The following is a 15,535-nucleotide window of genomic DNA, read 5'->3' as shown; positions in this document are numbered from 1 at the left end:
TTTCTGTAAAAAACGAAAAAAGAAAAAAAAACACATTTATGATGAAATCTTGATTATTATTTTTTTTCCTAATTACGTTTTACGAGATATATTTTTTCAAGAAAAAAACTCAATGAGAAGGGACATTCTCAACTGCAAATATTTAAAGTTTAAACCCTCACTTTATACATTAATGAATATTGTCACATTCCGTATTAAAATAAGTGATATTTTTATTTTTTAATTTTATTTCAAGATAAGTGATATTTTACGTAATTAAGAAGAAATGTTTTCTTCTTTCAAAATTATCCTTGTTTTAATACATGAAAATTTACATCATTAAAAATTCGTCTCTTTTTTAAAGCGGTTAATTAAAAATAAGACAGCAAAATACTTATTACTATTTTTTAGAAATGAATATAAGAGATGGGTTCAAACTAAAAATATCACTCAATTTGAAACGATATATACTTAATTGTCTAAATTTGATATGATTAGAGTATGGTTTTTTGTGCACGTATGCAATGTTAAAGTACGTTTACAATTACGCTCTCAAATTTGAGTGTGTTTTTTTTTTTTGGCCTTTTTGAGAGTTAATGCGCCTTTTTTTGGTTTTAAAACGGACAAAGTAATTCAGTTTCGAAACAACAAGAAAAATAATAGATTTTTTTTTTCAATACTATTTTTTATTAAATAATTATATAAAGTACTACTCTTTCTATTTTATTTTATTTGGCTTTTATATGTCAATAATAGATATATCATATATTTATCTATTTTAGCAAATCAAATTTTTTTATTACTTATTTTTTATATTATCCTTAGTATTAAATAACTACATAAAGTAATGGTCAAATTTAGTGTTCCAAATCATCATTAATAAGATAAATTTAATTAATAAAATACACCTCTAATTAAAGATTTCTTAAAGAGTGTGTGAGCACTACAACAAAAATAATTTTTAGCAGCAATAAATATGTACATTAACAAAGAGTGTTAAAGTTTTTACCTGCATTAGTCAATTGTCATTAGATTCAATGTTATTATAAATAATAGGTTTTCGAGTGCTAAAATATAATTTTCACTAGTAAATAATAATTTAGTGTAAAAAATATATTTAGTAGCAATTAAATTATTATCATAATTAATTACCGCTAAACATCATTTATGGTATAGTGAAAGTCAACAAGGCCAAGTAATAGTATGAAACAAAGGAAGTAATAGTCAAACTTAGAATTTTTGAAATATTATTAATAAAATTAATTTAGTAAAGTACATAATTTCTGATAAAAGCTTTCTTAAAGATTTTACCAAGTCAATATGAGTCAAGTCAATTGTTTTCAAATGGGGACGGTCCATTCTACGTTTTCAAAAGCCTGTTGAAAGTATAGAATACAAAAATTCAAGAGATCACGTTTATATTAATAGAATGGGAAATCTAATGATTCTAAAGGATAAAAACGCGTTATGTTTCGAACCCGATCAAATACGAGCACGAATTGTTGTGGAGTGGTAAGCATTTCTTCATCATTAATTAAATATCTCGAGATTGAATCTCCTTAAATACAGAATCATCTTTGTTAGAGAGCGTTTTATCCCCAATATAAATCCGAATATAGTCGGACTCCAACGTGAAAAACCCAAAAAAAAAAGAAAAAAAGAATGCCATCAAATAAATGATACCATGATCTAAAATTAAGAATTCTTTAGTTAATTAAGCTTAGATTTTACGAAATTTGCTCGTGCTGTATCGAGAAGATTCTTAATAATAGTATTTTTCAACTTTAGTATTTTATAGCCATGTGATGAATAAACACACTTCCAATTCTCTTTCTATATAACTACACTTAATAGATTAGCTACTACATATAGTTTAGAGGAGATTCAAGTAAGGCTAAAAAAACAAGTTTTATTTAGCATCTTGATTATATTGTTGATGAAAGAAAGTCGTCGAGGTCAGATTTTCTTAGAAACTTTACCTTCTTGCACTTCATTTTAATTATGATTTGACTTGTGATTTATCTTTACCAATTGTCTGTCTTGTATATATAATAGCAAGTATACAAATTTATTGTTAGCAGTAATTTTCTGTGACCATATATATATTTGGGGTGCATACTCATTTATAGGCATAATTACATGATCATTTATCAAATTTATTCTAGGATCGACATGTGGTGAAGAATTTAATTATACATATTTCCCTTTTCCTTTTATGTGCTCCAACTTTGTCCTATTGAGGGAGGAGTTCCTTCACTTCAGTCTTTAACAGGAGCGGCTCAAGCACATTAGGGGCTTAAAAGAAAATAAAAAAGAGGTTTTAAATTTTAAAAAATAAATTAATATATTTTCTTACGAAGTTTATTCTTCTAGCTATTTAAGATGTAAAGTTGTTAGTTTCTCTTATAATAATTTTTTTTAATTGATAATATAATCAATCAATTTAATCTTTATTTCAAATGTGTTAATTTGCTCTTTTTATATGAAAATATTAATCTTTCTTACAAGTAGTACTTAATTTTTTTTTCTTAAAAAAAATATATAATTTATTATTGCGAAAAAAAATGAGGCCCTTCAAATTTAGGGGCCTAAGACACTTGCATTTTTTCTAACCCTATCGACCCTCCCCCGGCCCAGTCTTTTAAAGCACACCAAATAATAGGGGGAGAGAGAGAGAGTAAAAAGAATAATATGTGAAGAAGAAGAGAAAGTGATAATAGTAGTATTTTAGTGAGGTGTGTGAAATAAAAAAGAGTTTTTTTTAAAAAGTTTGTAATAATATTTTGAGATGATTTAAGTATTAATTTTTCACTATAATAATATTATACTAACGCTCAGCTTGAATATTATCTTCTTCTTCTTCTTTTTTCTTTTTTTTTTCACGCTAGAACGACTTAGTGCCTTGTAATTACTTTCTTGTTCTTGTTATTTTCGATGGATATTATTTTTTGTGTGGGTTATTATTTCCAAACAATACATAAGATGGTAAAATTTATCATCTCCTCGCTCACTTTGAATTATATGAAATTGGAGTTATATGATATTATATATATATTTCTATATGGGGAAATATTTCCCAACAATCTAGAAGATGGTAAAATTTATTTTGTGCTCACTTTAAATTATATGAACCTAGGAGTTATAATTCAAAGTACATGATAGAAAAAGAAAAACTTACCCAATTTAAGAAAAAGGCTTAGCAACTATCCCATACCAACTCTGACGATTGAGTGAATTGAAAACTCTCATTCAATCCAATTCACGTCTTCACTTCTTTTGCATTTTGGCTTCATGTATTTGTCTATGTTATCAGAGTTGGTATTATGTACTCCTAGTTAATTTTTTTATTTTTTTAAAAAACTTTGAGTCATGTTTGACTTGATATTTAGGGGTCTATTTTATCGAGTTAACCTTTCGTAATTATACTTTAAAAATCTAAGTTTGATAATTAATGTTTTATTGTGGTACTTAAAAATAAGGGTAATATTGAAAGAAATTTTTTTTTACCTTGATTTGTTAAAACGGAGAGGAAAAAAGGAAAATTAATTTTTAATATAAGAGATAAGTAAAATGAAATTTATCATGTACTTCCTTCGTCCTTTCTTACTTCCAATATTGACTAATTATTAGCACTGTTGCAACAAATTTTAAAGTGATGAAAAATAAATTAAAATTACAAATAAAATATGAAAAAATATAATTTTATTGATAAATAGTACAGGTGCAAATCTATTTGTTTCCTTGATTCTTCTCTCGGGATTTTTCCTTGATTCGAGGACTATTAGTAGCGTATTTCTCGAATTAGGATGATTTGAATTTGATCTCCATCGTTATTTGAGGGCCGTTAGTGGCGTATTTCTCGAACTATCATTTGAACTTGATCTTCATGAAAGAATTTGTGAATCTTCTTGAAGTATTTGATTATCAAGAAGAGTTTGGCATATTTTGATCTCTTTATGTATATTCCATGAATTTATGGAAATTTTGAAATGTCTTTTCAAGAAAATATAAAACTCTTTATATATGCATGAATTATGGTTTAGAGTAGACTAGCCTCCAAGAAACCCTAATTGAAATAGGACTCGTCTGGTAGAGTCCTACAAAATTTTGATGTCTACAATTCCCTCCTACTTCATGGCTTGTTGGTGTGTAGGCTTGATGAAGCTCAAAAACGAGGCTTGAAGTAGTCATTCTTCCACCTTTACGATTTTGTGGTTTCAGATTTGCATATTTGATTTATGAGAAAAGATATGAAGGGAAGATTTGGTCCCACTGGACATGCCAATTTGTTTGCAATAAATTTTAAAGTGATGAAAAATAAATTCAATCACAAATTAAATATGAAGAAACATAATTTTGTTGATAAATAGTGTGGGTACAAATCTGTTTGTTCCCTTGATTCGTATTTCTTGAATTAGGATGATTTAAATTTGATCTCCATCGTGATTCGAAGGCCGTTAATGGCGTATTTCTCGAACTAGCTAGGATGATTTGAACTTAATCTCCATGAAAAATTTGTAGATCTTCTTGAAGTATTTGATTATCAAGAAGAGTTTGACATATTTTCATCTCTTTATAAATATTCCATGAATTTGTGAAATTTTCGAGATGCATTTTCAAGAGAATATAATACCCTTTATATAGGCATGAATTAGAGTTTATGCTAGAGTAGCCTCCAAAAAATTCTAATTGAACAAAATTTTAATGTCTACAGAGACACCCCTAAAAGATCAATGTTTGATATGGGGGATCAATGGAATAGACAAAATTATCCCATCATATATAAATCAATTATTTGGGAAATGAGTATAGTTAATAATTAGAGCAAATTAGGAACTAATGAAGTTGTTTGATATGGAGGATCTATATCAAAAATGATCTTTAGCAGCAATTAATTAACAATAATAGTTTAATTGTCAATATATATAGAATATATTTTTAGAGGCAATACTAGTGAAAAGTACATTTTAGCATACTTGTAAATGCCGCTAAAGTGTATAGTGACATTGGATCCAATAACAATTAACTAATGTCGATAATGACTTTAGCACTCTTTATTAATGTACATATTTATTGTTACTAAAAAAATATTTTTTTATTATAGTGAATTATAGTGCAAATGGTGGGATAAACAATTCCAAAATTAATTAATATCCTTAATCAAGTGCAGGATAAAATATCTCTACATTTTATTCTAAAATTATTATCCTTTAATTGGTCATATCAAACAACAGTGATAAACTATTTTTCAAACATATATTTTTAATATAGTTAGCAAGTAAAAGTGGATCGACGGATCACTTATTACTGCAAATTGGACACTAAAGTGACAAAAACAAAGGAGCAACTTACTCAAAGATGACCATAAAAGCGAAACCTAAATAATAGATCCATTTTTTTTGCATGCTTCCTCAATATGATTTGTTTGTTAATATTTTCTTCTTCCACTCCCCTTTTGCAAAGTTAATTATTCATGTCCCTTCTTTTTTAATTGTACTACATCAACAATAGGGTCGGAAAAGAAAAGTGACCAGCCTAGCTAGCGCTATCATAACTATTGCCAAATCAAATCAAAAGAAAATAATAATAAAGATATGATCAAGAAACATCATGTACCATATAAAAAAAGCAATTAATAATTAAGAACATTATTAGTCATAATCATCTTTGTTGGGACACTCTATAAAGTGTGTTGGTGGATTGGGTCATTTTCAATTAATTAAAGATTTGCATGCAACAAAAAAAAAACTATTTATATTATTTTAAGTAGTTATTATGAATTAGGAAATCAATCTTATTATAAATATTGTAAGCTAGTATTTCAGTATTCTTGCTAGAAAGGAAATCAAAGGTCTTTTTTCTTTGTCGTTTTTGCTTGCAGGAATTAGCTAGCATTAAATTTTGCTGAGAAAAAAGAATGAGTTCTTCATCTGCAAAGGCGTTTGAAAATAAAAACAAGAATTCAATAGGTATTATTTTTAGATATGCTGATGGAAAAGATATTTTATTGATGTGTTTGGGGACAATTGGAGCCATTGGAGATGGGGTATCAACAAATTGTTTGTTGGTATATGTTAGCCAGCTTTTTAATAGCTTGGGTTATGGTAAGACTCAACAAAACAATCACAATTTCATGGAACAAATTGAAAAGGTTAGCATTTCAAATTTGAACCCTTTAATCAGTACACCCAATTTTCTTGACTTCTTGTATTGTCTTTCTAATATCTTTGCTTTCTGCCAATTTTCTTTACAGTGCAGCTTGTATTTTGTACTCTTGGGATTGGCAGTCATGGTTGTGGCTTTTATGGGTAAGTTTCTATATATGTCTACTCCACTTTTTTGGTAGTGAAGTTCATAGATCCAAATAATAGGACGTCATGCAGAAGGTAACCATAAATCAGAAAAACAAAGAGAATCATAATCTGGACCTACATATGATAAAGTTAATATAAAAGAAAATATAAATATATGGAGAGATTAATCTCCCCCCTAGATGCTATTGTCTGAGAAGGAAGGATATTCAATATATAGAAGCTCAATTTTTTCTTTTCTAAAAGGGTTTACTCAAATAATATGAAAAATTATTCGGGTAAACTTTTTGCCATTGCTTAAAAAAAAGGAAATAAAATTTAAATATGATCAGAAAATTAGGTCAAATCCTAACACATTTATCAAACCCTAAAATCCCCATGAAAATTGAATACAACATAATAAATTAATGAATTTTTGCAGAAGGTTACTGCTGGAGCAAAACTAGTGAGAGGCAAGTGCTAAAAATAAGGTACAAGTATTTGGAAGCCATTCTTAGGCAAGAAGTTGGTTTCTTTGATTCACAAGAAGCTACCACTTCTGAAATCACTAACAGCATTTCAAAAGATACTTCTCTTATCCAAGAAGTTCTTAGTGAAAAGGTAAACATTTTATTCATCTTCCTTCCTACCCTCATATGTACCTAAAATTTTCAAGTTCATCTTACTCAATTAATAGTTATTATATTATCTGAGAAAGTCATTTTTAATTTCTTGTTGCTTCCAAAAAAAATTTATTCAACAACGAAAGTGATTTTCTAAGATAGTACTACCCTTGTCCCAATTTATATAACTTACTTTTCTTTTTAGTCAATTCCAAAAAAGGACACATTTTTATATTTAATTAGTTTAACAATTTAACTTTAAAATGCACAATTTATCCTTGATAAAATAATTTATAGCCACACAAATATCTATCACTTAGTTTAGACCACGAGTTTCAAAAGTCTATCTTTCTTTCTTAAATTCTGTACCAAATCAAACTACTAGCCTGTTTGGATTGACTTATTTTTAAGCAGCTTATAAGTTGAAAACTGTAAGTTAAAAAAAAAGTAGGTGCAGGCCAACTTTTTTTTTTTTGACTTATAAGCTGTTTTCAACTTATAAACTGCTTAAAATAAGTTCATCCAAATAAACTAAACTATTTATTGAGGTTTATTTTAAGCACAAAATGACTTTAAGTTGGTCAGTCAAACACTAAAAAAAGCTGAAAACGGCTTATAAGCAACTTATAAGGCAATCCAAACGGCCTCATACATCATACAAAATTAGACAGATAGAGTAATAATTACTCCATCTCTTTCAATTTGTTTGTATCTTACTTTCCTTTTCATTTTTACTCTATTTTAAAAAAAATATCTCTTTCTTTTTTTGGAAAATTTTCAATTTCAACTTTTCATATGCATGACATGTTTAAATCACAAAATTAATGGATGTTTTGGTACACTCTACATGTCTTTAAGACCAATGATCTTCTTTAGTTTCATAAACTAATTAAGTGCGAGTCAAAATCTAACAAACAAATTGAAACAAATAATATATTCATTGAGTAACCGTGTGATAAATCAACTCTAAAAACTTTTGTGTTGAAGAAATAAACAGTGACTTTTGGTCAGGCTAGAAAAAACTGTTTTGGTAATTAATTTATAGTCATATATATGCAGGTACCAATATTTGTTATGCACACAACAGTTTTCATCTCAGGAATTGTATTTTCAGCCTATTTCTCATGGAGATTGGCTATAGTTGCCTTACCAACAATATTTCTTCTCATAATCCCTGGTTTAATCTATGGGAAATATTTACTCTATTTGTCTGGGAAATCCTTCAAGGAATATAGCAAAGCAAATGCTATTGTAGAGCAAGCACTTAGCTCTATTAAAACAATATATTCATTTACTGCTGAGAAGAGTGTGATTGAAAGGTATTCATTGATTCTTGATGGAACAATAAAATTGGGAATGAAACAAGGAATTGCAAAAGGTCTTGCTGTTGGAAGCACAGGGCTATCTTTTGCAATATGGGCTTTACTGGCTTGGTATGGAAGCCATTTGATAATGCATAATGGAGAAAGTGGTGGAAGAATTTATGCAGCTGGAGTTTCTTTTGTCTTGGGTGGACTGTAAGTGGCTTTTTAATCCTTCTAAGTCAACACTTTCTTACATTAATCATCACTAATTTTGATGCCTTTCAACTAACAATATCACCACTAGAAAACTAGGAATTAGTGACGGATAATATTTCATTAGGTAAATAATAAAAATTTCATACTAACCCCATTTAACTATGGAATAATGACAAATTATAATAAAATTCATTTAATTAGGAGTGCTTTTATCGATGGATCAACAAGGGAATGCCAACAAATTCCGTAGTTAATTTCATGTTTTCTTGTAGTGAATTGACTTATAGATAAGATAGAATCCACTGACAGCCCCTTGAATTTGTCAAAATATTTCTTTTAGAAATTTGAACTATGATAATCCAATTGAATGTGTGTGTGATAAAGTGTTCCTATTAGACATTTTTCGGTTAAATTTTGAAAACAAGTTTTTGCGCATGTTCTAAAACGTCTATTATGTAGATAAGTTAACTACTTGACATATGTCACTTCGTTTTTATTATATGAATCAGCCTCAATAAGCCGTAAAATCACAGACTTGTTCCAATTGAGACAAATGTTTATATATAATTAAAGAAGATGACATATTTTATGTGATTAACTTATCTACGTAATGAGCTTTTGAAAACATACACAAATGTTTTTTCTAGAATTTAAGTCAGAAATGTCTAATAGGAACACTTTATTATTATGTTTAGATGCACAATTAGAATAAACTGTTATCCGAGTGTCTAAATAAAATATATTGTCAAATTTAAATGTATTTTACCTATAGATCATAAACTTGGAGTGTCATTTGGTACCCTACAGTTTTACACAAGCCTGTACTGGATCTTTCTTTTTCTGCTGAGACATTATAAGAAGTCTGGTTCATCACATAAAATCTTGGTATTGCTAATTATAGGTACCAAGCATATTGGTGCCCATCCCACGTACAATATAATATTATAAAATCTTGGTATTGCTAATACTGTATTAAACCTTGTCGAGTTCTTCTAACTCATTTTGTGAAGATCAAATTTCAGACAAGCTCAACACTACAAGAAAAAACTTAAATTAACTACGAATAGGATTAGCCAAGATTTTGCTGTTTAACTGTAAAATTTGCTCGTCGCTAATTCCTATTTTTTCAGTAGTGGCCATTTGAGTATTTCATTGAAATTAGAAAATTGTACTAGCCATACTAACACTATTTGTTTTTCCCATTAAATAATCTAAGTAAAATGTCATGAATGATTGGATCAGCATAATTTTGATCTCACTCACAAATTTGACTATATAAATATGTCTTACCTATTGCTTTTATTTGTTTAAAAGCTATATGGCATCATTTCACTATTCAGAGACTTATATGAATTACTCATTCAATAGAGATGACAATTTTAACTTTGGTTTCTAAGATGCAAATGTTTCACAATAGAAAAATAACTGGTAAATGTTATGTAGATCACTTGGGATGGCTCTGCCTGAGGTGAAATACTTCACAGAAGCTTCTGTTGCTGCCTCAAGAATATTTGATAGGATAGATCGCGTTCCAGAAATTGATAGTGAAGATACAAGGGGACTCATGCTAGAAAACATTAGAGGGGAGGTTGAATTCAGGAATGTCAAGTTTACATATCCTTCTCGCCCAGATACCGTTGTCCTCAAGGACTTCAATCTTAAAATTGAAGCAGGCAAAACAGTGGCCCTGGTTGGATCAAGTGGAAGTGGAAAATCCACTGTCATTGCCCTGATTCAAAGGTTTTATGATTCCGATGCAGGAGCAATATGTATTGATAGTGTAGAAATAAAGTCGTTGCAGTTGAAATGGTTGAGAGGGAAAATGGGGTTAGTAAGTCAAGAAAATGCATTATTTGGGACATCTATTAAGGAGAATATAATGTTTGGGAAAGTTGATGCAACCATGGATGAAGTTGTGGCTGCAGCAATGACCGCGAATGCTCATAATTTCATCACACAACTTCCAGAAGGATATGAGACCAAGGTCAGTTCATGATCTTGTGACATTATATTATAGTACTAGGTATGTACATTTGTGATGTGATCATATATACGCGGTTCTAACATGATTTATTGTGACAGATTGGTGAAAGAGGAGCACTTCTATCAGGTGGTCAAAAGCAGAGAATTGCAATTGCTCGAGCCATCATAAAGAATCCTGTGATTCTTCTGCTTGATGAAGCCACAAGTGCACTTGATTCTGAATCAGAAACAATTGTTCAAAATGCCTTGGATCAAGCAATTGTTGGAAGAACTACATTGGTAATCTTTCTTCTCGAGTTTGATTTCTCAGATGGTCACTTGACTAATAATTGTATCATCTTAGAAAGTCATTTTCTTTGTTGAAGAAAATTGAAATCAAGAAGAAAGGTGACTTTCTGAGATAATAACTATTAATTGCGTGACCATCTGAGAAAATTAACCCCGTTCTTCTCTTACTTTCAATAATAAGTTTGTCTTCAACACATTGATTAGCTGTTTAAAGTGAAAAAAATTGTAGAAATAGATATAATGAGGTCCCTTTTAACAAATTTAATGATCAGGTTGTCGCCCACAAGCTATCAACAGTAAGAAATGCAGACCTCATTGCAGTAGTAAGTAATGGTTGCATCAGTGAATTAGGGGCACACAATGAGCTTATGGAGAAAGATGGGCAGTATTCAAGACTAGCAAAACTTCAAAGACAATTCAGCTCTATCGATCAAGAACAAAGTGCTGAACCTCGTATTTCTTCAGTAGCAAGGAGCAGTGCAGGAATGAGATCAAGTCCGGCTGTAATCGCCTCACCTTTGCTCATTGAGGACAGCCCCAGACAAGCTTCACCACATCCTCCTCCTTCCTTCTCTCGGCTGCTTTTATTAAACTTACCTGAATGGAAGCAAGGAATTATCGGAATCTTATCAGCCATTGCATTTGGCTCAGTGCAACCCGTCTATGCACTAACCATAGGTGGCATGATTTCAGCTTTTTACTCGCCAAGTCACGAGGAAATGCAATCTAGAATTCAGAAATATTGTATGATTTTCATCATCCTTTGCCTTGTCTCAGTTGTTCTCAATCTATGCCAACATTACAATTTTTCTTACATGGGCGAACGCATGACCAGAAGAATAAGAGTGCAAATGCTTGAGAAAATTTTGAGCTTTGAAGCAGCCTGGTTTGATGAGGAACAGAACTCAAGTGGAGCATTATGTTGTAGATTGAGCAATGAAGCAGCCATGGTGAAGTCCCTTGTTGCTGATAGAGTTTCACTCTTGGTCCAAAGCACTTCAGCTGTCACTGTTGCTATGGTAATGGGGCTAATTGTGGCTTGGAAACTTGCAGTAGTTATGATCGTTGTCCAACCACTCACGATTCTCTGCTTTTACACACGAAAAGTTTTGCTATCCACTATGACAGCTAAATTTGTTAAGGCACAATGTCGTAGCACTCAAATTGCTGTAGAGGCTGTTTATAATCATAGGATAGTGACGTCGTTTGGGAGCATACATAAGGTTCTTGACATATTTGATGAGGCACAAGATGAGCCAAGGAAAGAGGCTAGGAAGAAATCTTGGTTAGCTGGTATAGGTATAGGATCAGCACAAGGCCTAACTTTCATTTGTTGGGCCCTGGATTTTTGGTATGGTGGAAAGTTAGTTAATGCTGGAGAAATATCAGCTGCTGATGTCTTCAAGACTTTTTTTATATTAGTCAGTACTGGAAAGGTAATAGCTGACGCTGGAAGCATGACTTCTGATCTCGCCAAGGGATCAACAGTAGTTGCTTCTATCTTTTCCATTCTTGATCGAAAATCACTGATTCAAGGATCGTATGAGGTAATAAGACAAATGGCCTTCTCTAAATCCCCTTTTCATGTTTACTTCAATTCACATTATATTAGCTAATATTGTAGTATATTTTACAAATTAGGCAAAGAATAACAGCATGGGGACCAAAATGACTGGTCGAATAGAGATGAAAAGGGTTGATTTTGCATATCCAAGTCGGCCTGAAAGGCTAGTGTTGCACGAATTCAGCCTGGAGGTGAAAGCAGGCACTAGCATTGGACTGGTCGGGAAAAGTGGATGTGGAAAATCAACAGTAATCGCCCTGATTCAAAGATTTTATGATGCAGATAAGGGATCACTGAAAATCGATGGGATGGACATTCGATTACTCGATTTAGGATGGTATAGAAAGCACATGGCCCTTGTGAGTCAAGAACCAGTGATATATTCAGGCACTATCCGTGAAAACATTCTGTTTGGCAAACTTAATGCATCTGAAAATGAGGTGGTGGAAGCTGCAAGAGCTGCCAATGCACATGAATTTATTTCGTAAGTATATATGCTTTTTTAGTAAGTAGTTAATTTTAGAAGTTTGAACAAAAAGATTAATAAGACACATGTTGTGTATATGTAGATCACTTAAAAATGGATACGAGACAGAATGTGGTGATAGAGGTGTGACAATTTCAGGAGGGCAAAAGCAAAGAATTGCAATTGCACGGGCAATAATACGGAACCCAAGTATACTACTTTTAGACGAAGCAACGAGTGCTCTGGATGTTCAGTCGGAGCAACTTGTGCAGGAAGCATTGGATCAACTAATGGTTGGAAGAACAACAGTGGTTGTGGCGCATCGCCTTAACACTATCAGGAATTTAGACTCCATTGCTTTTATTTCAGAGGGGAAAGTTTTGGAGAAAGGAACCTATTCTCACCTTAAGGATAAACGAGGAGCGTTTTTCAATCTTGTTAATCTTCAATCCACATAATAAATAATTTTAAGTGTAGTTAAATTGCCTCAGTGTAGAGAGTAAATATGGCCACGTCCTGTGTATAAGTTCCAAATGTTGGACATAATGATAATCAATGGGGAAAAAGGAAATGTGATCCAGCTTCCATTACCCAATCTCTTATTGTGAATGTCTTGGCTCAAGTCTCTAAGTCGTGATAACACCTAACCATTATAGTAAATCCAATGAATTTCAAACAACTCATAAATAGAGTCTAAGGGTGTGTTTGGTATGAAGAAAAATAATTTCCAAAAAATGTTTTTTAATTTTCTCATATTTGGTTGACAAATGTTTTGGAAAATATTTTTCAAAACAACTTATTTTCCTCAAATTTAAGGAAAATGACTTCCTTAAAAAAAGTAAGGAAAACATTTTTCAAAATTATTTTGAACCTCACACCTCAACTTTCCATCTTAACTTAAGTATTGGGTATCGATTCTCGTTACTAATCTTGAATCTCGGGTGGGAGATGGAAGTCAGCATTGTGCCTTGGGTCGGGTTTAGATCTTGAGTCAGTGTCTCAAGTATCAGGTTAGGGTCGGGTCTTGGATTAGGTGTCGGGAGTCAGGTCTCAGGTGGGGTTCGGGTCGGGGTCAGGTCCCGGTTCAGGGTCTCGGGTTGGAGTCTTGAGTTGGGGTCGAGGTCGGGTCAGGGTCGGGTTCGGGGTCAACGACGTTCCGATTGGGATTGATTCTCGGGTCGAGTATATTTTTTGGAAAATATTTTCCACTCACCAACCGAATATGAGAAAATAAGTTAGAAACCAACTTATTTTTCAAGAGAACGTTTTCCGTGAAAAACATTTTCCTTGGTACCAAACCACCTAAAAGTAAAATATGTCACAACATAGATATTTAGCCGTTACATCCCAGAAGCATCTCAACAAAATTCCAAAAGACGACTGACATACTAGTCATAAGCATTTAAAAGTAGAAACAAATGTAATTGTCTCAAATGAAATACAGAGTTTGATTAAATATGAATCAACAATAAGATAAAAGTGTTGGCTACTACAAACAACGATGATAGCTCACCACAGGTACGCAAACAACCTCCAAAGCTTACCCGTGCTCGGTTGAGAACTTGCACACCCAATGCAGAAAAGAAGTGGGATGACTATGGAAAGTATTCATCAAGTTGAAGAAAGTTAATGCCTCCAACTTATGCTAAGAACCAGGTTCTCAGAAAGATACACAACACACAGTGTTTTTTTGGAAAATCTACTTTCTCAAGAAGTAAAAACCACAATCTCAACTTCAGTATTTATCTTCAAGTTTTATGATTACAACTCAATAATCAAAGGAATTAACTCTGGTACCTAACTCAAACAATTCACTCGAATTGTTTCTAACACTAAACTCTCTTCAAGAAGCCAAACTCACTTCTTGTTACAAGACCTCACAAAAACTCTCACACTAACTCAAACAATAATGGAAAACAAAGTACTAAATAACTCCTAGACCTAATCCTTGCTCGTATTCTGCTCTTTGCCTTTAAACACAATGATACTTTATGCGTGCAAAGGGTGAGTTGAAACTACCCGTGTCTTCATGCTTTTATAGTAAACAAAATTGTGTCCTTCTCCTTGTTGGACATTATTTCCTTGTTCTCCTCTAATTTGTCTTGGACGACTTTTCCCTTCTTCTTTTCTAATACAACTTTGACTCTTTCTTTTCTTTTAATCTTCATGAAATATTCTTTTACCCAAAATAGGTTTTTTCCATAATATAAAAACTTTTTCACCAAGGTTTAATCTTCAATTTCTCCATTTTTTGATGATGACAACCATATCCAAATTTTGTAAAAGACTCTTTTTTAGCATCAGTCATTTTCAGTGTATACTTGTATCAAAATAAGGCAGCATCAGCAATTAGTGATTGATAACTAATCAAAATAGTACCCTTGCTCCTGTGGCTTTGCATCTTCATCACCTAAACATATATAATCACACAACATGTAGAACATAACCATGCCCAGGTATCAATCAACATATAATCACTAAATACAAGTCAACCACCACACCACTTCCCCCTTTTGACATAAAAAAAAACAAGGCAAGAGGACAAATGTTAATATGGACATATGCAATAAACCAAGCCATCAGTAAGAGAGACATATCCAAGAACCACAGATAACCATTCAACCAGGCAAAACAAAGTAACCAAGAACAGGAATCCAATGCTACAGGTGTTAGCACAATTTAAGCCACCCAGTGGCCCAAAACAAAACCAGTCAAAATATAATTACGAAAGCAATAATATTGTTTGCAAAGAGGAACCAGGAATCAGTAAAAGTCATTTGGGAAAAAGGAGAGGATATGATTAGGCAGTCATGGGAGTATTA

At 31.8% G+C, this 15,535-nt stretch overlaps 1 protein-coding gene across 2 annotated transcripts; it reads left to right on the top strand.

The window, feature by feature from the left end:
* Positions 1-1,856: 1,856 nt before the first annotated feature.
* LOC129896346 (putative ABC transporter B family member 8) lies at positions 1,857-13,303 on the top strand. 2 transcript variants are annotated; one of them, XM_055972217.1, is made up of 10 exons: positions 1,857-1,934; positions 5,861-6,130; positions 6,233-6,287; positions 6,712-6,890; positions 7,952-8,409; positions 9,856-10,396; positions 10,495-10,674; positions 10,956-12,230; positions 12,325-12,731; positions 12,817-13,303. In XM_055972217.1, exons 2-10 carry the CDS (start codon positions 5,897-5,899, stop codon positions 13,169-13,171), a joined length of 3,684 nt encoding a protein of 1,227 aa, XP_055828192.1. In that variant the 5' UTR covers positions 1,857-1,934; positions 5,861-5,896; the 3' UTR covers positions 13,172-13,303. The 2 variants fall into 2 exon arrangements, with proteins under 2 accessions (XP_055828192.1, XP_055828193.1); XM_055972218.1 differs by lacking the exon at positions 1,857-1,934 and having other exon boundaries at positions 5,798-6,130; positions 10,956-11,361; positions 11,461-12,230.
* The last annotated feature ends 2,232 nt before the right edge of the window (positions 13,304-15,535 follow it).

This window comes from Solanum dulcamara, chromosome 7 (genome assembly GCF_947179165.1).
Source record: "Solanum dulcamara chromosome 7, daSolDulc1.2, whole genome shotgun sequence".
Taxonomy (NCBI): domain Eukaryota; kingdom Viridiplantae; phylum Streptophyta; class Magnoliopsida; order Solanales; family Solanaceae; genus Solanum; species Solanum dulcamara.
This window is presented reverse-complemented; position numbering and strand designations above follow the sequence as displayed.